Source organism: Prionailurus bengalensis, chromosome C1 (genome assembly GCF_016509475.1).
Source record: "Prionailurus bengalensis isolate Pbe53 chromosome C1, Fcat_Pben_1.1_paternal_pri, whole genome shotgun sequence".
Taxonomy (NCBI): domain Eukaryota; kingdom Metazoa; phylum Chordata; class Mammalia; order Carnivora; family Felidae; genus Prionailurus; species Prionailurus bengalensis.
The window spans coordinates 79,754,300-79,779,260 of NC_057345.1; the positions used below are offsets into that span (position 1 = coordinate 79,754,300).

At 36.2% G+C, this 24,961-nt stretch overlaps 2 protein-coding genes across 10 annotated transcripts in view; one reads left to right on the plus strand and one right to left on the minus strand.

The window, feature by feature from the left end:
- The window catches only part of FNBP1L (formin binding protein 1 like), a 125,387-nt gene extending 106,888 nt beyond the window's left edge, over nucleotides 1–18,499 (plus strand). For 3 of the 6 annotated variants that reach the window (XM_043575595.1, XM_043575599.1, XM_043575601.1), the window contains 7 exons: nucleotides 3,523–3,537; nucleotides 6,568–6,677; nucleotides 10,146–10,278; nucleotides 10,655–10,749; nucleotides 12,532–12,680; nucleotides 14,157–14,315; nucleotides 18,175–18,499. In XM_043575595.1, the coding sequence (XP_043431530.1) occupies nucleotides 3,523–3,537; nucleotides 6,568–6,677; nucleotides 10,146–10,278; nucleotides 10,655–10,749; nucleotides 12,532–12,680; nucleotides 14,157–14,315; nucleotides 18,175–18,200 (687 nt within the window). In that variant the 3' untranslated portion in view covers nucleotides 18,201–18,499. Of the gene's footprint in view, nucleotides 1–3,522; nucleotides 3,538–6,567; nucleotides 6,678–10,145; nucleotides 10,279–10,654; nucleotides 10,750–12,531; nucleotides 12,681–14,156; nucleotides 14,316–15,600; nucleotides 17,887–18,174 lie in introns of those variants that run through there. The other 3 variants (XM_043575596.1, XM_043575597.1, XM_043575598.1) reach the window with 3 other exon arrangements.
- Nucleotides 18,500–24,076: 5,577 nt separating this feature from the next.
- The window catches only part of BCAR3 (BCAR3 adaptor protein, NSP family member), a 116,267-nt gene continuing 115,382 nt past the window's right edge, over nucleotides 24,077–24,961 (minus strand). For all 4 annotated transcript variants that reach the window (XM_043575602.1, XM_043575604.1, XM_043575603.1 and 1 more), the window contains one exon: nucleotides 24,077–24,698. In XM_043575602.1, coding sequence (XP_043431537.1) covers nucleotides 24,520–24,698 — 179 coding nt within the window. In that variant the 3' untranslated portion in view covers nucleotides 24,077–24,519. The remainder of the gene's footprint in view (nucleotides 24,699–24,961) is intronic.

Sequence of the window (24,961 nt, forward strand, 5' to 3'; positions counted from 1 at the left end):
TCCAGTTAAGAATTTTCTCAATATAGGAAAATCCAAAAAGAACTTCTTAAAAAATAATTTATTTTTTTATTTTTATTTTCATTAAAAAAAATTTTTTTTTACTGTTTTTGTTTTATTTTTGAGAGAGAGAGAAAGAGACAGACAGACTGTGAGTGGGGCAGGGGCAGAGAGAGAGGGAGACAGAATCCGAAGCAGACTCCAGACTTTGAGCTGTCAGTACAGAGCCTCACGTGGGGCTGGAACTCAGCAAACTGTGAGATCATGTCCTGAGCCAAAGTCAGGCGCTTAACCGACTGAGCCACCCAGGTGCCCCTAAATGTTTTTATTTTTGAGAGAGAGAGAGTGAGCAGGGGAGGGGCAGAGAGACGTAGAAAGAGAATCCCAGGCAGGCTCTGCACTGACAGTAGAGAGCCCAATGCGGGGCTCAAACTCAAGAACCATGAGATCATGACCTGAGCAGAAGTCAGATGCTTAACCTACTGAGCCACCTAGGCTCCCCAAAAAAAGAAGAGAAGCTTTAAGAAGCCAGGTTTTTGTTTTGTTTTGTTTTTTAAACATGGATTTACATGTCAGTCCATTCACTTACAAAATAAGTCTTAAGGTATTTTGGGGGGAAATTTTTGTTTTTTGTTTTTTGTTTTTGTAAAAGGACCTGTGCATACAAATTGGTGTAGAATAAAGCAAAACTGAGAGAGATAGAATTCTCTTATTTTTAATGTTTATTTTTGAGAGGGTGCAAGTTGGGGAGGGTTAGGGAGGGGAGAAAAGAGAATTAGAAGCGGGCTGTGCACTGGTAGTCTGACAGCAGCAAGCCTGATTTGGGGCTCGAACTCATAAACCGTGAGATCATGACCCAAGTCAAAGTCAGATGCTCAACCAGCTAAGCCACCCAGGTGCCCCAAGTCTTAAGGATTTTTAAAGCTGATGAGTTGTACCATTCAAATCAGAAACTGTTGTTTTGAACTATGTTTGCTACGTTGTTTTTTGTTAATATTTTTAAAATATTTATTTTTGAGAGAGCATTAGCGGGGGAAGGGCAGAAAGAGAGAGAGAGAGAGAGAAAGAGAAAGAAAGAATCCCAAGCAGGTTCTGCACTGTCCGGGGTGAGCTGACATGGGGCTCAAACTCACGAACTGTGAGATCATAACCTGAACTGGAATCGAGAGTCGGATGCTTTAACCAACTGAGCCACCCAGGCGACCTATTGTTTTTCCTGAATATCTGCTTTTGGCTTTCTAAAAAATTATAATTTTTCTTTTTTTTTTCTATATAAAGTTCCTAATATTTTTAAGGATCTGAGAAATGTTATATTGGACCAGTGTTTTTGAATTTGATGGTTGATACCATTAGACCTTTTCTGAGGGATGATGGTGTATAATTTTCCTTATGTGAAATCAGGAGCTAACCATTAATGGATAATTGGTGCACACCTCAACTTAACTATTTAATATACAAACAAATATTTTTTACTCTCTGACTGTTTCATTTGAGATTGTTGGGTACTCCTTTTTTTGGGAAGTAGATTTATCTAGCAATAACAAGTCCATATTATCTGTCTAAATTATTCATGGTCTGAAAGACTTCATAGTCATATTTGTAAGCTTTTTATTTATTCAGAATACAGTTATCAGTATTTTCCTATCTTTAAAAGAAATCTAATAATTTTAATAATTTATATTTTTATTATATTTAAAATCTAATCATTTTAATTGCCTAATTTCCTTTTTTAGTTCCCTTGTGTATTTATTAAGGTATGGGGGTATGTGAAATTTTCTAGTTACAGGTACATGATAATTGTATATGAGAGGAAGATATTTATGTATTGAACATGACTTACTTAAAAGAAAACTTGAATATTTTTCTAATATTTTACAAAGAACTTGAGTTTTTTGTATCCCTAAATCTAAGGTTAGTGTACCATAAATTAATTTTATAATTGATATAAAACTAGACTAACTAAAACCTGAACCATTCAATATTTCAGTTATAATTATCTTAATGTTTTCTCTGAAGCCTATTAATACATAAACTGGAAAAATAATTTTTATTTCACTTAGAAATTTAGCTGGGGAAAATTATAAAAGATAAATTCAAATACTCTACATATTTTGTTTCTTGTGCTCTATATAATTTTGTCTTAATAACATTAAAGAAGACCATGAATATCTTTTTAAAACTTAAACTTGTTAACCTTTTTACCAGGAATTTTGTGATCCTAAAATAAGTTGTGCTTTTTGTTCCCTGAAACTACTGACAGTCTAAAGAATGTTAAGCTTAATTGGAAAGCTAATGGATAGCAAATGTCATCTTTCTTATCATCATAACCATTAATATATATAGCCAATTCATTGGAGATAAGGGGTAGATATTTTTGTCAGTTATTTATTAAAGTTCATATTTTTTATGTGAAATTCTTCTACCTGACATCCCCCTTCTTTAAACATCGTGATTTAGAAAACAGGGAAAAATAAAAATTTTAGAGGTTGCAAGCCATGAATGAATGAGATTAATTGAAGATTAGCTTTGTAAAGCCAAATTGCATATTACGGGTCACAAGGAGTGTGTGTGTGTGTGTGTGTGTGTGTGTGCGTGTGTGCATGGACACGTGTGCACACGTGTGTTTACTTGGTATGTTTGGTAGATGCATTGCCAGTTGCAGAGCCGTGCTAACCCACCTCATGTGGGACGGACACACACAGACACACACACACCATTAGTGTATATATGTGTGGTACATACCACACGAGTAGTATATGTACTGTATGAGAGCACTCTGGCTATATCCTGTTATATTTTCAGAAAGAAAAATTTTATCTAGTTTTCTTTCTAAAAATTGACGTTATATTTTTAGTGTTGCTTATTGAGCATATGGATTTCAGAAAAACTGAAAAGTAGACACTCCGTCTTCAAAGCAACATTCAATGCATGTATTTGTGTCTGTTAAGAAATATGTATGGGAAACTTGAATCTGGGTGACTCATTGTTTTGATAATGTGTTTCTAATGTGTCTGTACATTTTTTTAAAAAACCTTATAACTAAGGTAGAAATGTTACCCTTGACATATTTAAATTCAAAAAAGTGTTTTGAACTATAGCAGTTCCTGTGATGCCAGTTTGTTTAATGCATTGGGAAGAGTTTTTCATTTTTTAATACTTCATAGAAGAGTTTTTCAAATGGCTAATATTGGATCTTTATATTTAGCTCTTCAAATATTAGTATTTAGAGAATGAAGAACTATAAGTAAAATCCACTTACGGAGAATTTCTATTTACTTTTAAGTTTTTGTTGCATTTAGAAAATATCTGCCCATTATCATCAGTGTATTTTTTTTTTTTTGCAAGTAATTTACTTTCCCCAAAATGTGCTTAAAATTGTTTTTCTGGCATAATTGTTTGGATTGTGAAATGTTCATGATTTATTTTAATATTGTAAAAAAAAAAAAGTATAAGTTATTGCATCTTCTGTATTGATTTCATGTGAATAATTTACCATTTCTTTCTGTTTTCCATTGAACTATTCAGTGGTCGGTGAAGATGGTAAGCCTTATGTGCTGATCTATATACTGTGCCAACATTAAATAATCTCAAAACTTTTTTTTTTTTTTTAAGTTTATTCTGAGAGAGAGAGAGAGAGAGAGAGAGAGAGAGAGAGTGAGCGAGCGAGCATGAGCTGGGGAGGGGCAGATAGGGAGACAGAGGATTCCAAGCAGGCTCCATGCTGTCAGCACAGAGCCTTGTGTGGGGCTCAAGCTCCCAAACCACAAGATCATGACCTGAGCTGAAATCAAGAGTCAGACACTTCACACCCAGGTGCCACTCAAAACATTGTGGTTTTTTTTTTTTTTTTTTATTCAGACTAAGTAGTAAGGTACGACCTTACATTTTCACCTTGTATGTGTCTTTTCTTGTTATAATTTGATCCATAGTCCAACATATGCCAGTATTTCTTGATGCCATAAAATTCTAAAATAATATGGTTAACTTTAATCAACCTATTAAGTTCCTAAATGTTACTGAGTGGAGTCCTTGTCATGTTACAGAGCATAAAATTATAGTTAATCATTAAGTTACATGGTAGAACAAAAGTTCATATTTTTACACAAGGAAAATTAAAAATGATTTTTAATGTCTTTTAAAAAGATTGTATACATGTTATTTGTAGTTTATCACAAGAATCATTAGATTTTCAAAATAGTAAGAAAGAAAATTTCCTACTAATTTCATTAGAGAGTCAGTACTTTCTTCTGTAGTACTGAATGGGAATAAAAGCACACATAATCTAAATATAGTATGTGCTTGCGCAGTTGTGGGTGAGAGAGAGAGAGAGAGAGAGAGAGAGAGAGAGTGTGTGTGTGTGTGTGTGTGTGTGTGTGAGAGTGTGTGAGTGAAATGGTCCTTTATACATTTCAATCACATTAATGGAACTACATTGTGAAGACCTAACCCCCAAATCATTGGGGGTTGCATAGTTTCTTATTTTTAGAAAGTAGACCACTCTCTTTCAGACCAGTTTCTTTCAGACTTTCAGTTTAGCCTTTTAAAAATGTATTCCCTTGTAGTAGAAGTTGTCAATAAATACCTCACAGGTCTTTATGTCCATTGGAAATAGAGTGTTTAGCTCTCAAATTCTATAAAAGAATAGGTTATGTCAAAATGGGATATTAGAAATGCTTTCATACCTACTGTTACTAAATTTGAGAACAAGGTTTGATTAGGGGTAAGTGGGAAGCAGGCAGGTTTACTTACAGGTAATTGTGAGTTTATTGTAATAATACCAAAAAATACCCACATTGAAATATATTTCTTTACTTCACTAGATAGTTTTTCAAAATTTTAAGAAATATTTAAAAATATATAGATTAAAAGTTTTATCTTTGGCACATATATAATACTTTTCAAAACCTACATCTGAAGTTAAATTAAAACCGACAACTTACATTAATAATTGACCACTAAATTTAAAGGCACCTTGCTTAGGAAATTCTGCCATTCATTTATTTAGGTCAGATTTGGTTGATTGACATTTTATTATTTTTGCTACTTGGTAGATTAAAAAACCAAAGCCACTTAGACAAGATGCCCTATTTTTTAAGGTGAGCTTGTTGAATATCCATAATGTATAGGCCACTTGGGGAAAATTCTGGAGATTCTGTTATTAATGAAATGTTAACCTTTGATCATGGTTCCATCCTAAGAGTGAGTTTTCTCTTTTTTTAAAAGTCACGGAAACATTCTTCTAGATGGTGAAATAAAGCTACTAAGTATGTTATAGGCATAAATGGCCCAGAGAGCAAGGATGAGTTTCATTTCAACAATACTTTAAAAATTGAACTGGCATATTCTTCAAATCACCATTTAATTTTCTTTTAATTTTTTTTTTTTTAACGTTTATTATTGAAAGAGAGAGAGAGCGTGAGCAGGGGAGGGGCAGAGGGAGAGGGAGACACAGAATCTGAAGCAGGCTCCAGGCTCTGAGCTGTCAGCACAGAGCCCGACGCGGGGCTCAAAGTCACAAACCGTGAGATCATGACCTGAGCCGAAGTCGGACGCTTAACCGACTGAGCCACTCAGGCACCCCTCATATCGCCATTTTAAAAAGAAAAATGAAGAGTGATAGGTATCATCAATTTTTGGAGTGTATCAAAACTTATGTAAATATGGGTTTATGGTAAATAGAATCAATAGTTGCTAATATTGGCTCTGTTGTGTAACCTCTAATATGAGTGGCATGATTAACATTTAACATGGGAAAGACATAATTTGAATCAGAAGTTTACAACTAAATACTAGTACTTTTTCCTAAATGATAGTTTCTTGCATATTAAAACATTAAAAATTTTTCAAACATAAAGCATCTTTCCTAAAGAAGGATCACATCTTTAATCTTTGGATTTTATCTTTCTTTTGGGAAAAACTGAGGTATGTTATTGGTTGTACAAAAGGATAATTGAAAATAAACTCCTTATTAGAATAATTTCTACTTTCAGTTCACACAGTGGATAGTTTTACCTTTTGTATGTTTTGGTTCTAAAGAGTGGTTTAATAAGTGTAATCATTCAGAGACTATGCAATATTAAAATATATTTCACCAGTTAGATTATCTCTGTGAGGTAAGTTGCCTACTTATTTGTATAAGCTTTTCATATTTGCAGTCTGAACATTCACAGTATTTGATTTGAGAATGTGGTGATGTTATATAAAGAACAATAATTTGTATAGGTGAGAAATGTTATGTGTTTCCATTTTGTTGTTGTTGCTGTAAGAAGGTTCATATGTATTTATTTTAACTGCCAAGACCTGAAAATAATGTGATAGTGGTCATTACCAATTTTCTTTATCTGGTTATATTTTTACCTGTTCTATTTCATGATTTCATAAACTTGAATTCAAGCTTTGTTCAATATAGTTTTAATTTACATACACATATCTGTGTAGATTTCTTCTTAAAAGTTTGGGGCTAATTTTAAATTAAACTTAAAACTGATGTGTATTTTTATTTTATAGCGGGTATATTTAAAAAAGAAAATTTCCTCAAGATGTCTTTTATAATTTAGATTCTCTTTTCAGGGCCCAGCACTGGAAGATTTCAGTCATCTGCCACCAGAACAGAGACGTAAAAAACTACAGCAACGTATCGATGAACTTAACAGAGAACTACAAAAAGAATCAGACCAAAAGTATTCTTCTATTAAGTCTTTTTTTACCATTATTATTCCTTTCGGGGTATACTTTGAATGATATGTTTAAATGTGATGTATCGAAGATATAAAAATCATATATCCTAATTAAAATATCTTTTGAGGGAAAAATACACTCCTAAACTTTGCAAAATTTTATGGTTGCTGTGTGATAAATAAAAATGAAATGTTAGTTTCTTAGGTTGCAGTTTACTTATTGGATGATAATAGTCCATATTCTCAATAATATTGCAAAACAGTTTAATGGTTCATTATCAACAGTAGTTTTCACCAACATTAACCGCCTCTTATACCTTGATACATTTCATTTTGCTTTGATACATAAATTGAGCTCAGTAGAAACCTAAGGCTATAATTATTTTGTTTGCAGCAAGTTAGCATACAGTACTTGATTACTTATAGCTTCAGATTCATTAACTCATTGCTGTAATTTTTTTTCAATTTTATAAAAAGTTTCCTTTGGTTCAGTTTTGTTTTAATGAACAGATATTTATGATGAATAAAGGGTTATTACAGTGAATTGGTGCCTTACTGTCTGCTTTTATAGTAAAGATAAAATTGGAGCTTAAACCATAGCATGAGTGATTGAAAGTTTTTGGAGGGTTTTGTTTTTGGTTTTTTTGTAGCTCAGGCAGTTTCGTTCCAGATTTTTTTTTTTTTTTTAATTGAAGTATAGTTGACACGCATCACATTAGTTTCAGGTGTAGAAATGATTGAAATTTTGATGTTAAGAATTGTACATCAGGTATAATGGGATGCTTAATCATAAATGAAACACTGTAATATAGTTAATTCTCATTATTTGTGGTAGTTATGTTTTTTTAATTTTTATTTATTTTTTTAATTTACATCCAAGTTAGCATATAGTGCAACAGTGATTTCAGAAGGAGATTCCTTAATGCCCCTTACTCACTTACCCCATCCTCCATCTCACAACCCCTCCAGTAACCATCTGTTTGTTCTCCATATTTAAGGGTCTCTTACGTTTTGTCCCCCTCCCTGTTTTTGTATTATTTTTGCTTCCCTTCCCTTATGTTCATCTGTTTTGTATCTTAAAGTCATACGAGTGAAGTCATATGATATTTGTCTTTAATTTTGCTTAGCATAACACCCTCTAGTTCCATCCATGTAGTTGAAAATGGCAAGATTTCATTCTTTTTGATTGTTGAGTAATACTCCATTGTATGTATGTGTGTGTGTGTGTGTGTGTGTGTGTGTGTGTGTGTGTGTGTATACACACACACACACACACACACACACACACACACACACCACATCTTTATCCATTCATCCATCGATGGACATTTGGGCTCTTTCCATACTTTGGCTATTGTTGATAGTGCTACTATAAACATTGGGGTGCATGTGTCCCTTTGAGACAGCACATCTGTATCCCATGGATAAATGCCTAGTAGTGGAATTGCTGGGTCGTACGGCAGTTCTGTTTTTACTGTTTCCACAGTGGCTGCACCAGCTTGCATTCCCACCAACAATGCAAAAGAGATCCTCTGTCTCTGCATCCTCACCAACATCTGTTGTTGCCTGAATTGTTCATGTTAGCCATTCTGGCAGGTGTGAGGTGGTATCTCATTGTGGTTTTGCTTTGTATTTCCCTGATGAGGAGTGATGTTGAGTCTTTTTTCATATGTTGGCCATCAGAGTGTCTTCTTTGGAGAAGCATCTATTCATATCTTTTGCCCATTTCTTCATTGGATTGTTTGTTTTTTGGGTGTTGAGTTTGATAAGTTCTTTATAGATTTCAGATACTAACCCTTTATCTGATATGTCGTTTGCAAATATCTTCTCCCACTCTGTCGGTTGCCTTTTAGTTTTGCTGATTGTTTCCTTTGCTGTGCAGAAGCTTTTTATTTTGATGAGGTCACAATAGTTCATTTTTGCTTTTGTTTCTCTTGCCTCTGGAGATGTGTAGGGTAAGAAGTTGCTGCAGCTGAGGTCAAAGAGGTTTTTGTCTGCTTTCTCCTCAAGGATTTTGATGGCTTCCTGTCTTACATTTAGGTCTTTCATCCATTTTGAGTTTCTTTTTGTGTATGGTGTGACAAAGTGGTCTAGGTTCATTTTTCTGCATGTTGCTGTCCAGTTTTTCCAGCATGTGATAGTTATGTACTATAAAGTTATTGTGAGCACTGAATTCGTGAAGACTGAAATGGAAAATACAGGTTTAAGGCTCCATTTAGCCTCTGGCCACAACATTTTCATCACCTGGTCAGTTATAACCTTGTTTTATGTGTGTTTCTATTTGAAGACTCATTATAATATATACTGTTGGTTTATTAACTTTGAACTCAGTTACTGATAGCACTGTAACTCATGCCTGAACAAAGTCTATCTAACCACATAACATTTTTTCCATAAGGCATCTCACAGCCTTCTTGCACTTAGAAACACTAGACAGTACTTCAGCACTACACTTAGGGGCTTATTTTAAAAAGAAAAAGCAATAAAGAGCACAGAATTAAAAAAAAAAAAAAAGGCACTAGATGGACCCCGAAAAGGATACTTGTTCAGAGTGTCTAAAACTTAGGAAAGAAAGAAGGCTGAAAGTACTCAAATCTTCTAAAGATAGGTGATATTAAAATAGTAGAGTCAATTATATTTCAGTAAAACTAGAAAGTAGAAGGGATCGTTTTCAAAAAGACGTATAAGATGAGATGAGAAGAAACCTCTGTCATTTTATGTAACACATTTAAAGGATGAGCAGAAGTTGAGAAAGAGCCACTGAAGGACATTATGAGACAGTAGAGGTGAGAAGAAAGGAAAAGAAAATGTAACTTCTAGGAAATTAAGAAGGAAAAGAGTTGTTAGCCAGTAATGTCAGATATTAGAGGAAGTCAGAGTGCTGATTGAGGCATACATAACCTACAGTGGTGTGATTAGAGAAATGAGGAGGAGATGAATGAGCTGGGAGAGGGTCAAGTTAAAGATGTATTCCTATTTCTAGCATAGATGAGTGGGAGGCCAAAGATGCTGTGAACTAAGGAGGAATATATGTCTATGGAGGAATATAATGAATTTGATTTGGGACATGATGAGTTTAAGAATATTGAGGAATATTCTTCCAGTCCTTGATTAAACCTATATAAATACAAAGACACATACGTGTGTGTGTGTGTATACACACACAATATACATATATGTAATATATACTTACATATATTACATATATAAAATCTCATAAATGAGAAGAAATGAAAAATCTCTTTTTTTATTCCAAATGTTTTAAGACGGTCTTCATAAATTAATTGCCCACTCTATACAATCATCTTTATGCACATTATCTGTAAACAGGTAATGTTTGACTATATTTAAAGAGATGTTATTACTCTCTTAAGATAGGCTACATGAGAGCCCCCCAAATCAAATGAAACTCTTTTATCTGGGAACATATGAAGTGAATATTTAATTCTGTGACTTCCTTCTGATTTTCAGAGAAGCACTCAACAAAATGAAAGATGTGTATGAGAAAAATCCACAAATGGGGGATCCAGGGAGTTTGCAGCCTAAATTAGCAGAGACCATGAATAACATTGACCGCCTACGAATGGAAATCCACAAGAATGAGGTAGGTTTGTTACTTTGCAGTTGCCTAAGACAAATTCATTTGTATAAACTTCATTATGATAGATTGATTTTTGCTACAATTTTATCTTCAAATATTTAATTTTAGGGTTACTATCTAAAAGAAAGGAATCATTATGGTCTATAATCTTTAGAATTAGTCCCTCATTCAAGTTTTTCTTTTTAATTAAAACTTTATGTAAAACTAAACATTTATGCTTATCAGCTATGAAGTTGATCGTTGGTCAAACTGGAATAAAGGTTTCCATTCTCTAAGAATTACATAATTATAAAAACTCAAAGCACGTTTTAATTGTAGACTATCTTTTGAGCTTTTAAGAATACTTACTAAGCCCAGTTTTATTTATTTTTTTCCTAAGGCTTGGCTCTCTGAAGTTGAAGGCAAAACAGGTGGGAGAGGAGACAGAAGACATAGCAGTGACATAAATCATCTTGTAACACAGGGACGAGAAAGGTCACTTTTTGCATTTTATTTGTATTTTTTTCCCTCAAACTTTTTTCACTTTTTTCTAAATTTCGTTCTAAAATTCATTCTAAATTTCATACAGTTCTTTTTCTTCTTCCTTGATGTAATGGGTTTGGCTTTTAATAGAGTTAGTCTTATGAACCTAAATGATTTTCTGTTTCTTTACAGTAGTTACACATAAAATATGAAATTTCCCATTGCTGGTTTGTTCTAGTTTGTCATGCATCCAAAAACAAAGGTATGAACATAGAAAATTTGTGGAGCTACTGTCTGAAGGCATAGGCTCCTCAGACCTGGGAAGATTCCCTTAAGGTTTAGATGGAGTTGGATGGCTTATGCCGAAGAAAAACTTAACTGTTAAATTGCTTAAAGTTTTGTGAAGGAAAAAACAATATTGTTAGTTTGAGTCAGAGCTTCCAAAAGGCATTTTGCTAAGTTTCCATGCTTTCATACCATTTGTGACAATTTCCCCCTCTGTGTATATGTCTCTCTCCACTCTGCCCCACTAAGAGCCAACAAATTAGAATTCTCTTTAGAGAAAATTTGAGAGATCTAGTATCAAATCTTGGTTACTACTTACAGTGTAATTTGAGCAAGTCATTTTTAATGATCTCTGAGTCCCAGTTTCCTAAAATACAGAGGTTAAAATCTCTATCATACAGGGGTGCCTGGATGGCTCAGTTGGTTAAGCGTCGTCTTGACTCTCGATTTTAGCTCAGGTCATGAACTCCCCTTTTGTGAGCTCAGCCTTGCATCGGGCTCTGCCCTAACAGCACAGAGCATGCTTGGGATTCTCTCCTCCACTCTCCCCTTCCCATTCTCTATCTCAAAAATACATAAACTTGAAATAGAAAAATAAAATACCTACCATATAGCGTTATTAGTAATAAATGAAGTAATGTACATAGAGCACCTCATAATAAAATACCTGGGAACAGTATGTGCTTGAGAAATATTAGTTCTTCCTTCTCAAACTCTTATCACTTTTTGAAAGAGTACCTATATATCAAGAGAAACCCACAAATATACTGGTTTTCTTACTAGTTAAAACCTAGATTAAAGTAATCTAATCTCTGTTGTTTGTGTTATTTAAGAACGTGGCTTTTAGGCATACTAAAAGTGCTTTTAATTTCTGATCATACAGATTTTCCAGTATCTTGTTCAGTTATTTGATTCTTTAGCAAAATTAACATTTTTTCTCTCTTTGACTTAAAAATATTTTGGGGCGCCTGGGTGGCGCAGTCGGTTAAGCGTCCGACTTCAGCCAGGTCACGATCTCGCGGTCCGTGGGTTCGAGCCCCGCGTCAGGCTCTGGGCTGATGGCTCAGAGCCTGGAGCCTGTTTCCGATTCTGTGTCTCCCTCTCTCTCTGCCCCTCCCCCGTTCATGCTCTGTCTCTCTCTGTCCCAAAAATAAATAAACGTTGAAAAAAAAATTAAAAAAAAAAAAATTTAAGGAAAAAGATGCCTATGGGCAAGTATTCCCTACATTTCTCCATTTTATCTCTGGACCCAGTGATAGACCTATTTGTTGAATGCATGCCATATGCCTAGAACACTGTAATTTTTTAGTTTCAGGAACTTCAACAAAGAAGCATTTTGTATTGCAGGCAATTTATATATATCATCAACATTTAACAAAATGAAGGCTTAATTTGGAACTGTGTCATTGATATTTAGTTCTGTGAATTGATCCTGAGATCAACCTTCAGATAGCATAAAAAGTTTCCATCTTTGTGATACTTGATGAGATAAACTTCTATGTTTTATAGTCCTGAGGGAAGTTACACTGATGATGCAAACCAAGAAGTCCGAGGGCCACCCCAACAACATGGTCATCACAATGAGTTCGACGATGAATTTGAAGATGACGATCCCTTGCCTGCTATTGGACACTGCAAAGCTATCTACCCTTTTGATGGTATGATTTTCTTTTGTATTTGATAACATTGGTTCCTTAAAGTCTGCATACACTGAAACACGTACTTAGGTGTCCTTAGCTAAATAATACATTGTCAGAAAATTATAATTCCAGCTCATTAGTATGAATATTTTTGTTTAACTGTATTACAAATAGAGGTTTTTCTTTTATACATGACATTGAAAGAAAATTACCGGTGTTATCAGCATCCCAGTACAGATTTTTATTTGACTGTCAACTTTGGTTGATACAAATTTAATTTAATTTGTATTTGTACTTAATTTATTTAATTTAATTTGTATTAATTGAATTTAATTTCCCCCAGAGATCTTACTAATGCTACATGTAATCACTAAAGTTGAAGCAGCTTGAGCAGGTGGCTCAGAACCTAGGAAGTGGAAGTCTAGTGGATGCCACTATAAGCTCTTCCTTGTAACTTGCTAACATTGAGAGACAGGTACAAGGCAAATGGCATAGCTAAATGTCCCTATTATAGCTTGACTCTGTAGGTCATATTTTCTGGTGAGAAAAGGAGAGAATGTAGTAGCTTCTGACTATGCCATCCTTCCCCTGTGAGAGGTGGGGAGCAATCCCTGTGAGGGAAGGAAGACATTGTGGTTCTCTCTGGCAGATTTTTCTGCTTGTGGACTGTGAAAAATCCTTTTCCTCAATTCTGAGGAGCAGAGTAACACTTTCACAAATAAATTGTTATAAAATGGCATATGACTTAAGGTCCTTCCCCACCCATCCGTTGTATTAGTTTTAAAGTTGAGTGAAGTTTTTAATTACTCCTCATTCTGAGAAAATAATACTGAATAAGGGCTTGCTATAATGTAACCTAGAGAATTTAACATGTTAAATGAAGACTGATTTGTGAAAACTGTTACTGCTAAGCGGGTTGGGAGTGGTTGGCAATGGGGAAGAAAGAGAGCCCTGAGGTTCATGAGGTTTTGAAGGAAGTTTGTGCTTTGTGGCTGTGACTATTCTGCTTTCACCATCACCAGAGGTGAACCTGTGTTTTTGTCTGCTCTCTTTCAAAACTATATTCTTCTTTCTTCCCGCCCTCTCACAGTCTTAATATTTTCCTGATTTACACGTCATGAATTTTCTCGACAGCAATGCCACTCAAATTTGGGAAAAGAGTTGGAGAAGTGAAATAGGAGTTAGAATATCCTGTCAAATCATATAATGTCATTGAGCTCAGATACTTCATCTGTTATATGGGGGTGATATTAATAATGCCAGTTTCTCAGGGCCACTGTCCAGTTCCAGTGAGATAATGTTATATATGAAAGTGTTGGATAAACTACAAAAGCATCATAGAGCTGTTGCTAATAAGATCTTGTCACTGGGCTAGGTATGGGTTCTAGGTATGTTGAAATCTAGTAGAGTTTCATGTTGTTTTGTGTTGTATTTGTAACTTTTACTCGAAATTATTACTTTAATTACACTTGTGCTGTGAAAATTCTCATTTAGGACATAATGAAGGTACCCTGGCAATGAAAGAAGGTGAAGTTCTATACATCATTGAGGAAGACAAAGGTGATGGCTGGACAAGAGCTCGGAGACAGAACGGTGAAGAAGGCTACGTTCCCACATCATACATAGATGTAACTCTAGAGAAAAACAGTAAAGGTGCAGTAACTTACATCTAAACTAACCAGGCAGCTTTGTGACATGTATGACATAGGAACAATAATGGAAAATGGAAACACATTCAATGGGTGGGAAAACATAAGAAAACTTAAAGAGCATCCAAGATACATTGTTCACTATGTGAGCTGAGTGTAGGCTCTATCTTAAAGATGTGAATAGTACCACAAGAAACCGTTCTCTTGATGTTTTACCATTTGAGTGACATTGGTGTGAAGCTTAATTGATGCCTTTTGCTTTATGTCCTGCTTAAGTCTCTGTGAAAGATTTGTGCTTTTCTGCCTTATAAGTTATAGAATTTGATCTTTGGGCAGGAATCCATAGATAGAAAGCCCCCTTCACCCAACACACACTTTGCTTCTGAAAACACAGTGACTGTAGTGAATTTAAATAAGTAAAACTGCTCTGAAATGCTATAGAAAGCTGGCTCCCAAAAGAGTGGTTTAGCATAGGAGTTTGAGTTTTTGTAGCTACAGTTTTTAGGAAGAAAAGTCATAGTTGGCTTATTGAAAGAATAAGAAATACAGTCATTTTCATTTTCCTCCCTATTCTTTGCTTTGGTTTCCTAAAGGAAGAAAACAAGCACCTCAAACATAAATCTATTTCAGTAGTAGGCTAATCAAGAGACCTGCAAAATAAGCCCACCTGGTCCAGCTCTTGAGTGAATAAAATGGTTTTCTTCTGAGACCTGAAAATATTTTCATCTAGTATACTACAAATTTTTAATGTATAAGCTTCCTTCCAAATTAATGCTTGTATTTTTCATCTTGAATATGTCTTTGGGGAAATACCGTTTTGGTGATTGTTTAGCATTTAGCAGTTATACGTAGGAAAATAGATTCTAAGTACACTGAGAGGAAATCTTGAATGGAAGGCAAGTCCTGGCAAATTTTACTTTGAAAACTTTTGACTGACTGGGTTGAATGACTATATCTTTATCACCATTTAGGGCATTTCCTCATTTTGGCTAAATCATCAATTCAAGATTATTTTTTCCCATTAATTTCAACAAGCATTTGTTGGAAATACTGTACCGTAAAGGATTGTGCAGTGCTGGTCATGTGGGGAAGTAAAGTGAGGAAGCACTTAAGAGACTGGTCCTTTAATTTTGCTCATGTCCCAGATTTTTCTGGTGTTCTCACATAGCTGACTGTAAAATAATTTTAGGACAGACACTTTGGGGACAGACACTTTAAACTGAACACCCCTTTTGGTCTTACCAAAGGTCTTCAGTAATTGTTCTTTTCTTTTTCCTCCTGGACTACAGGTTCCTGAAGAGGGTTTCTGAGGAAATGGGCAAGATGTTGAAGGAGGTTACATGCAGCTGCTTTTAGGGGGAGGGTATTAGAGTTGTCAGGCTCAAACAGAGAGTGAGAGAAGCAAGTTGCATGAGTGCATGCAGACGTTTTTTGTTTTGTTTTTTTTTTTTAAACTAACTTCATTATCATTTCCATACATTGTTTTAAAAAATCACTGTAATACCAATCCTTAAATTGGTCATTCACAATTATTCACATAAAGGGAACAAGCCGAAAATGGCTAACCTTTTTTTCCATTTCTTTTACTGATGTCTAAATCAGAAAGAATGCAGAGCTCTCATTAAATTTGTCTTCTCTTTGGCTGTCCCAACAGGACTGTCTATCCCAGCTCTGTTCTAATTGGCTTTTAGACCCGTCGTCTGTTAGAACCCTTGCCATTTGTCAGTGTCTGCCTGCGCCACCTCTGTGCTTGCTTAACATCCTGTTGCATGTCTAGAGTGATTGGGCTAGATTTTTCAGGCATGTCTTTATAATCCCGTGTTCTCGTCAAAGCCTTTGTTTTGTTTTACATTTGTAGTGCAAGTCACTTTGTCAGACATCTCCAGCACTAATGTTTCCATCCTAGTATTCGTGTACGCTGCTATAACTTCCCCACTACAAACATTCCAGTTTGGGCATGATGAAGAAGTAGTTTGTGGACCTGAAGTGTCTGTGATAAGAAAAAGAAAACATCTCTGCTCTAGCCTACAGCCCGGTTGAAAGAACTCTGAAACGTGATCCATCTTCACCTCAGTCTGGGAAGAACCTATAGTCAGCACTGAAATCCTGGCATAATAAACACACAAGATCCTCACCACCTCAAGACACAGGACTGTTGTCAGAAGTCAGCTGCTTCCATTCAAATGCTGCCTTAAACTAGAGTGCCTAAACCTGTCGATTGCCAACACTACCACTACAGTATCCCACAAAGGGCTTTATGTGTCAGCTCGGTGCGACCTCCTTTAACTCGGCAGCGCTGCCGCGGGTGCCGATGTAGCCTTGGTAGGTGGCTTTTAGAGCTCTACCATGTGTGATGGTGCATCTTCAAATTTATGCATCAGACTAAAGACATGTCCAAGTCCATTTTACTTTACTCAGTGTTTTTAGGAGAAGTTTTATGGACTCCCTCCGCCCCCGCCTCCCCGTTGTGTTTTAATTTGGGGTGACCATGTTCTTATTAAAATGGTAGTCTGTTTCCAAGTGATGCTTTTGTTTCAACCAGATAAAATTTAGTGAAACTTTGTAATGATCTATGTGCACTTTTACTTGTACAATGGAAATTCCTGTTTGTTTATACTTGTAAATATAATTGTTGTTAGTGCGCCTGTTGCTCATGTTGTCCTGCCTCGCATTTGTGATTCTGTTAATGACTTGTATCTTAACTAATTTCTTAGTAGTGTTTAATAGGGAGATGGGCATGGGTGGGGGGATATTTGTACCACAGAAGCTTCATTAATTTTGTTCTTTACTGTTTTGAGGGAAGAAAGAACGTGAAATGGGTCTGTGTATTATTGAATTTTAAGCAATATTTTAGAAGCTGTGTGACTGCTTTAATAATTCTTTCCCAGTGTTATTTGAATCCTACTAGCAGTTATACTAAAGCTGAATGACAATTGTGTGAAAGTTAATGCCTTCCTAAGATCAAGTGCACCCCTGTTACACAGCTGACATATAGCGTATTACCTTTGAGGCTAGTAAACTATGAAGTTTAGATTTTGAATCTCTTTACAGGGTTATTTATATAATGTGACATTATTCAATACTGACAGACTACATAAAGTAGTTTTAAAATCTAGTGCTATTTTTATTTTAAAGGTTAGCAATGAGGAGGAAATGTGATCTGGCTGTGTTTGTCCTCTGTACAAAGCCTGAAGTGCTTGTGTTTTTTTGGCTGACGGCCACAGAGGGCAAAGTTTAAGGCATTCTTGTAAGGACTAACTGTTCTTTTCAGGCTACTGTTTGTTTTTCTCAAAGCAGGATTTGCTTCCGTAGGAGGCAAGGTCCTTCACGTGGCATAGTGCAACCTGTACGTGGGTTATTACAATAGGACAGACATTTGTACTTGCACAGTTTAAATCATTCTTAAATCATTCTTAAATTTTGAACATGTGAATTGTCCAAAAGAAATCTTTAATTTTTCAGTAATTTTTACTCTTTTTGTGCACATGTTGATTTCTTAATGGTAAATGCTTTGTTTAAGATAGTGTTCTCTGTTGAGAATATTTTCATGGAATAAAACAGTCTTTTCATGGTCAGTTAAGGTGTATAGTGTGTTATCTATCTCTTATTCCTACGTGAACTAAAGAGATGTCATTATTTTGTTCTTTGGTGTGCTAAATGCCTGATGATACAAAGTAGATGACGAGTTCTATAAGTGGAAGCATCTGTGTTGAGTTACTTTTTTTGCAAAGCAGTTTTGGAAATTTTATTTTAGTTTTAGTTTCTTTCAAGCTTTCCTAAAGGTGGGGGGGGGGAGCTGTTTCTTTAGAATAAATTTAAATTGAGTGTGGTAATTTGAACTTTTTATCTTTATTCTACTGTAGCTGTGTTGCACAAACTTTCCTTTTAAACCGTCTTCTCCTCTGCGTCCATAAGAAGTGACCCTACGCCACATACCTCAGTCTGCCCACAGGCTGGACAGCATTTACTGTGCTTCTGCTTGAATTCCTGGTCAGAGAGCACCTGGTCTTCCTGGCATTTCAAAACTTGGGAAGGTATTGTTTGCTACAGTTAGTGTCACATCTGTTGTTTTAGGTAATCTTAATTGCAGAAGATTCAGCTTTTTAAAGGGGCAAATATGAAGCTATGACTGTTAACTTCTAGAAACCCCAAAAGAGAATAAAACTCAGGGTTAATCCTGAACAAGGAGGGGTCTCTGTTGTTGTGATTAATAGAGATCTATGCCAAGCTTGGAAGTGGCAGGAAAACAGTGTCAGTAACAAAAACTCAAAACAATGGAAAGGGCTTTTGCTATCTGAACTGAGATCAGGGAAGTCAAATCCAACTTGCTAGGGAAAGATAACATCCCTGTAACAATCTCAAGAGGAAAATGATCTCCAGACTTGTTGAAAAGGATAGATTTTCTTTGTGAGAAGCTATTAGTTTAGATGAAAAAATCTAAAACACCAAACCTATTTCAATGAGCTCATCATATACCTAGGGTCAAATGCATTCCTGACTATAGTTACTGTGAGTAAGAAACTACGGAAAATAGAAGAGGTGCCAAAAGATTAGAGATGGAAAAATACAGGTGAGAAGTAAGTTCTGAAAAGTTTGACGACTCTTAAAAGTACTTGACAATTTTGTCAGCATTTAAGAGAAAATGTGATGGACAACTGACCTAGATCCTAAGCTAAGAACAGGCCACATCAAATTAACCTCATTCCTTTCTTTAGATACAACTGGGAAACTCAACGGACATAAATGTCTTGATTCCAGCACAGTTTCAGCATTTGACAGAATTTCTTACTCATTCTTGTAAGGTGGTGATAGCATTATTGTAGAAAATGGGAGCTTGCAATAAAGCTGACTTAGTAAACCCAGAATATCGACCCTGAGGAAAACTTCTTGTGGAAGATATGTATGAACCATACATAATAAATGTAAATCTGCCACCCAACTTAAATAGAAAATTATCCTCTTCCTCTCCTTCAAGGATAACCACTATCCTGAATTTCTTCGTTTTTCTTAGTTTTATCACAAGGGTATTTTTTCCAAAACTTGATTAGCTTTCCATGTTTTTGCATAAAGTATAACGAATATAAGTTTCAGTACATGGGGGTTTATCTCAAAAACCACACATGATACTTTGTGATGCATTTCTGGTTTGAGCACTGGGGACAAAGCTGAAGGACTTACAGTAGATATACTATTATTTCAAGTGTTGGGGAATCTTACTGGTTTTGTAAGCCCTTGAGTGGGAGGAGGAACCTGGGCAACCAAGCTAAAGAGGATCTCGTCTGTTCATCCTCCCAGAGAAATGCCTCATCCTGCTGAAGGGCAACATATGTCTAAGCTCTGGTAGCAGCTGGGAAGATTGGAAGGGAGTGTGGGCAGGCACAGGTGTTTAGGGACATAGCCCCTGTGGTGCAGTAATGGCCCTTTAGATTTTTTTTAACATTTTGGCGACTTGTTCTGTGGTGGAGGGTGGCCGGTCGTGTGCACTGAAGAGGCATGAGGCGAGTGACTCTTCCAGGATTCTCCTACCCAGAAGAGTATGCTCTAAAGCAAGTGATAACACAACTGCTCTTTTCTTCCCTCTCTTCCCTTGGCTGAGCTCCAGACAGGAGTATCATATTTGTTTGCCCTCCCCATCTCTACAAGTTCACCCTTCTTGACCTAACCAAGCTGCTCATCCAACCATTGTTTCTTGGTTGGCCAATGCAGGGGCTGGGGGCAGTTTTGGGTATGAAATGAGACAGAAACACAAGTTTCCAGTTCCGGCAACCAAGATCATCAGTCCCCACCCAATTAGCCCTGTCTTCTCACCCTTTATCTCTAGTTGGGAGCACCTGCCACTAGCTCTTGGCATTTAGCCAGCACCCAGGTGGTACTGTCCTGTCTGATAAGATGGGGATCAGCTGCATGTCCGTTCTCTTCAGGTGCCAAAGAGCATATTCGTTAATGACTACCAATTGAATGGGGGAAGTCCTTGGAAGAGTTTGCATCCGCATATGAGAGCATCATTTAGCTGGTGGGAGCCATGTCAAAAAAATTCTACCAACCCAACTGTTGAAACAAGTGATTTGGAAATTATTAGTGATTGCTGAATGATTTGTGCTACTTTCATCACTTGATAAAGTTTTATTGTGTAGTTGGTTTATTTAAAGAATACAAGGGTTGGGTCCCCTGGGTGGCTCAATTGGTTACACATCCGACTTCGGCTCAGGTCATGATCTTATGGTTGGGGAGTTTGAGCCCCATGTCAGGCTCTGCTGATATTTCGGGGCCTGGAGCCTGCTTCAGATCTTGTGTCTCCCTCTTTCACTGACCCTCCCCTGCTTGCACTCTGTCTCTTTCTCAAAAATAAGTAAACATTAAAAAAAAATAAAGGGTTTATTTTCTTGATTTACACATTGACATCTATTGTTGATTCATATATGAATTATATATTAACATTTAAATATTTTGAATATTGCATGGTATTTTCTGAGACTTGGTTTTTCACTCAGCTCTAAGATTTAATCATGTTTATGCATAGTTCATTTTAGTGTGTATAGTTCATTTTAGTGTGTATAGTATTCTATTATATAAATACACAATTTACCCATCCTCTTGATGGACAATTGGGCTATGTCCTGAATTTTGCTTGCATAAACAATGCTGCTATGCACATTCTTATGCATGTTTACGGATACAGGAGTTCTGTATTGCTAGTTTGTGGGTTATATTTATCTTCAGTTTTTAAAAAAAATGCCACATTTTTCCTTCACAGTGATTATAACAGTTCTACATACCTACAACTTGTATATCAAGGTTACTTAGGCTCCATATCCTGGCCAATTTTTGTCATTTCGACAGATGAAAATGGTATGTATCTTTAATTTGCCTTTCCCTGTTTATTGATGAAGTTAAGCATACTTTGCATTTTCTGTGAAAAGCCTGTTTATATCTTTTGCCCATTTTTTTCTGGTTATCTTTCCATATCTATTCATGGGAATTCTTTATTAAGGATGCTAAGTAGTTATTTTGCTGTGTAGCATAATAAAACTGGCCCAGTTTCTCAGGAGGCTGCAGTCAAGGTGTCAGTCACATGATTGTTGGCCAGCCTCAGGACCTTGCCGTGTGGATTTCTTCATAGGGGTGCTCAGAACATGGCATCTTGCTTGCCTCAGGGATCCAAGAGAAAAAGACAGAAGCTGTAGTTTTTGTAACCTAATCTCAGACATGATACAGCATTACTTCTGCCCCATGTACTTGGTAATGCAGAGCAAACCTGCTACAGTGTAGGAGGGGACAACAGAAGGGTGTGAACACCAGGCTGCAGGGACGGTCAGTTAACATTGTTGGAGGCTGCCTATCATACTAATCTTTGGTTAGTTTCATGTCTTTTTAGTAACATCTCTTTGTTCTTTCAATTTATGACTTCTTTTGATGAGTAGAAGTCTGTTTTAATGTAGATTGACCAATCTTTTATATTTAATGTTTTCTGTCTAGTTTAAGAAATTCTTCCTTGATTCAAAGTAAAAAGGATATTCTAGATTTCCTTCTAAATGTGTTATAGTTTTGCCTTTCGCATGTATGTTATTTTGGTGTATGATAGGAGGCAAGGGGCTGTTTTCTTCCCTTTGCTTAACCAGTTGTCCAAGAATTATTTAAAAAGTCATCCTTTCCCCCACTGATTGCCAAAGCTACTTCTGTCATTTATCAAATTTCCAATGACAATTTAATTACTGTAGCTTAATAATCAGCTTTTAGGTCTAGTAGAACAGATTCCCCCCTCCCTCCATCTTAACTTCCTAGGATGGTGTTGACTACTTCTAGCCATGTAAATTTTAGGAAAACCTTATCAAGCTTGAAAAATCCTGTTGGATTTTGAATGGGATTGTATTGAGCTTATAGGTCATTTTAAGAACTAGTATCTCTGATACCAAATTTTGAAATCTAGGAACATGATGCTCCTGTTCATTTACTTTTCTTCAAATGTTTAAAGTTAAAATTTTTTTTCACCAAATTCTTGTACATCTTTTGTTAAAACCATTCCTAGGTATCACATTTTTTTTTTTTTTTTGCAAATGTTTTAATACCTTGTTATAAAGTATACGTTCAGAGAAATGCATAAAACTTAAATGTAAGCTTAAGTTACTAGAAAGTCAACACTTGGGTCTGGAAATACAACATTACCAGCACTCCATAGTCCCACTGTGTCCTCCTGATCACACCCTGTTCTAATTATCCTGACCTTTTCTAACGCACTTTACTTTTTTATGTATTTTTATGCTTTATGTTTCTTAGAGTATAAGGTGGTTTTGTGTTAAATCTAGAATGCTATCTCTTTTAACTGGCAGGTTCAGTGTATTTATGTTTGTAATGATTATTGATAAATTTGGACTTATTTCTGCCATTTTTGTGCCTGCTATTCATCTCACTTTACTGTCTCTTTACATATATATTTTTAAATTTTCTCCATTTTTTCCTCTACTGTTTGAAACTTTGACCCTAATTTTTCTTAATAGCATTTACCCTTGACATTTTATGTACTTAAAGCTAATCAGTATGTTTTAGCTGAACAAAGGGGGTCCCTTTGTTCTTCTACTGATGAGAAGAATAACACTTGATCAGAACTCTAGTAACGAATCTCCCCATTCCTGGCTTCTGTTGTTTTAATTAACTTTTCAACCTCACATGGTAGACACTGTTGTTTTAATATACCTAAAAGCCTACCAGTTTCTCTGCTTGACAATCCTTAAGTCTCCACCCTTTCTTCTAGATGAATTGCTTCCTCCCCACCCCACTTTCTTTCCTTCTGGAGCTGTTAGCACAGAGCCAGACTCGGGTCCCGAACTCAATGAACCATGTTGAGTTTGATCTGAGCCAAAGTTGGATGCTTAATTGAGCCACTTACGTGCCCCTCTAGTTGCTCTTTTAAACTATGGCTTTTTTTTTTCACCCCAGGGCATTTGGGGCTGCTGTGGGCTAGGGGCCTGGGGCTCACCAAGGTGGCAGGCCGGCTATGGTGCGAGGACCATGTTCCTATCTGCACTGTTAAGGTGAAAGGGAAACAAACCATGGTGCTCATTAGTCTCTCTGACCCAGAGAGTTCCAGCAGCTCACCAACTATTTGGCAGGGTGCTAGGGCTAGTTCCTTTATGTTCTAGTAGCCCTTTTAAACCATGGCACTTTTTTTTTCCTGTGCCCCAGGGCAAACGAATCTGCTCAGGGTTTTTCAGTACCATCCTTCTTCACTGCAGTTTGCAGCTTTGGGTGTGTGTGTTGGGGGGGGGGGGGGTCCCTTTGTTACTGTGTCACCATTCCTCTTGCTGTTCTCTGTGTGGTTTCTACCTCTTGTTGAGCAGAAGCTGTTCAGTCAGCCCTCAGTTCTTTAGGAGGAATTGCTCTATAAATAGGTGTAAATTTGGTATATCTGTGGAAGAGGTGAGTTCAGGGTCTTCCTATGTTGCCATCTGGGACTGGAAGCTCACCAGTCCCATTAGTTTCAAATGCATTGATGTCATGAAATATACTAACATCTGGGTACCTACTTTATATCAGGTGCTGTGTTGCACACAGGATATGATAAGGTTAACCTGACCAAAGTCAACTGCTAGCAAACACCACAGGTCTACCCTATATAACTATTGACTCTGTCTCCCAGGCCGAACCTTAAATTCTCCATCCCACGCTCATTAATTTTGGTTTATTAGGATATAGTCTCTAGGGAAGAAGGTAGGAGATAAGATTATTCTATGCTGATGAGTTGTTTAATATTAAAGAGACTAGATACAATTGTTTCACAAAAAGATATATTTTCATTTGACTATTTACATTTCTCATATTTAAAGAATATCATACAACTGATACCTTCTGAAATGTTTCATGCTTTTAAACTCTGTTCTATTTACACTTATCTGACAAGAAATTTAAAATGGTCAAACGCCTCAGTAATAGAAAGCAACCAGCCAACATAGCCAGATCTTCTCTTAAATTTGCTGATCAACATTAGCAATAGTTACCTTCATAATAAATTATCTTCATTTTAAAATCAGTAGTAATTTTAAACAATTCATAAATAAGTGTGCTCTGTGCAATTTACATGTTTAATATCCTGTGGATACTAAAAGCTTGTATACTGTCAGATTTGCACATTGTTACTTTATCAAACAATAAGCCTTCCCAAAGAAGAAACTGACGAAGCTTGAAATAATATCCTAAGGTATTCTCGAGAGTTATCAAAGCTCTGCCTGCTTTACTGGAGGAGGTTCCAATTTACGTGAGAGGGCAGTTAAAATCTGGTTGAATTTCTCATATCTTTCTGTCTGATTGACTTGTGCACCTTTGCTGCCCCATAGCAATCGCATTTGAAATTCAGTCTTGAAGATTTCACTCATTTCTTCATCTGGTTGAAAACCTAATATAAAAAGAGAACAGTTAATTCAGTTTTCGAATACAGACTGAAAGACTACTTGCATAAGGTAGGTAGGATCAAAATGAACTTCATCTTGTATCAGAACTTTAAGAAGAGCCCCAAGGAAAAATCCAGGCTCTGCTTTCCATAAGGGAAGGGCAGAGCCCCATGGTCAAGGACCTGAGCACTTTCAGAGAAGGGATACCAAGGAGGCTAAAACAGGACAGAATAAAATTGGTGTGCACAAGCCACTGTGGGAAAGTGTT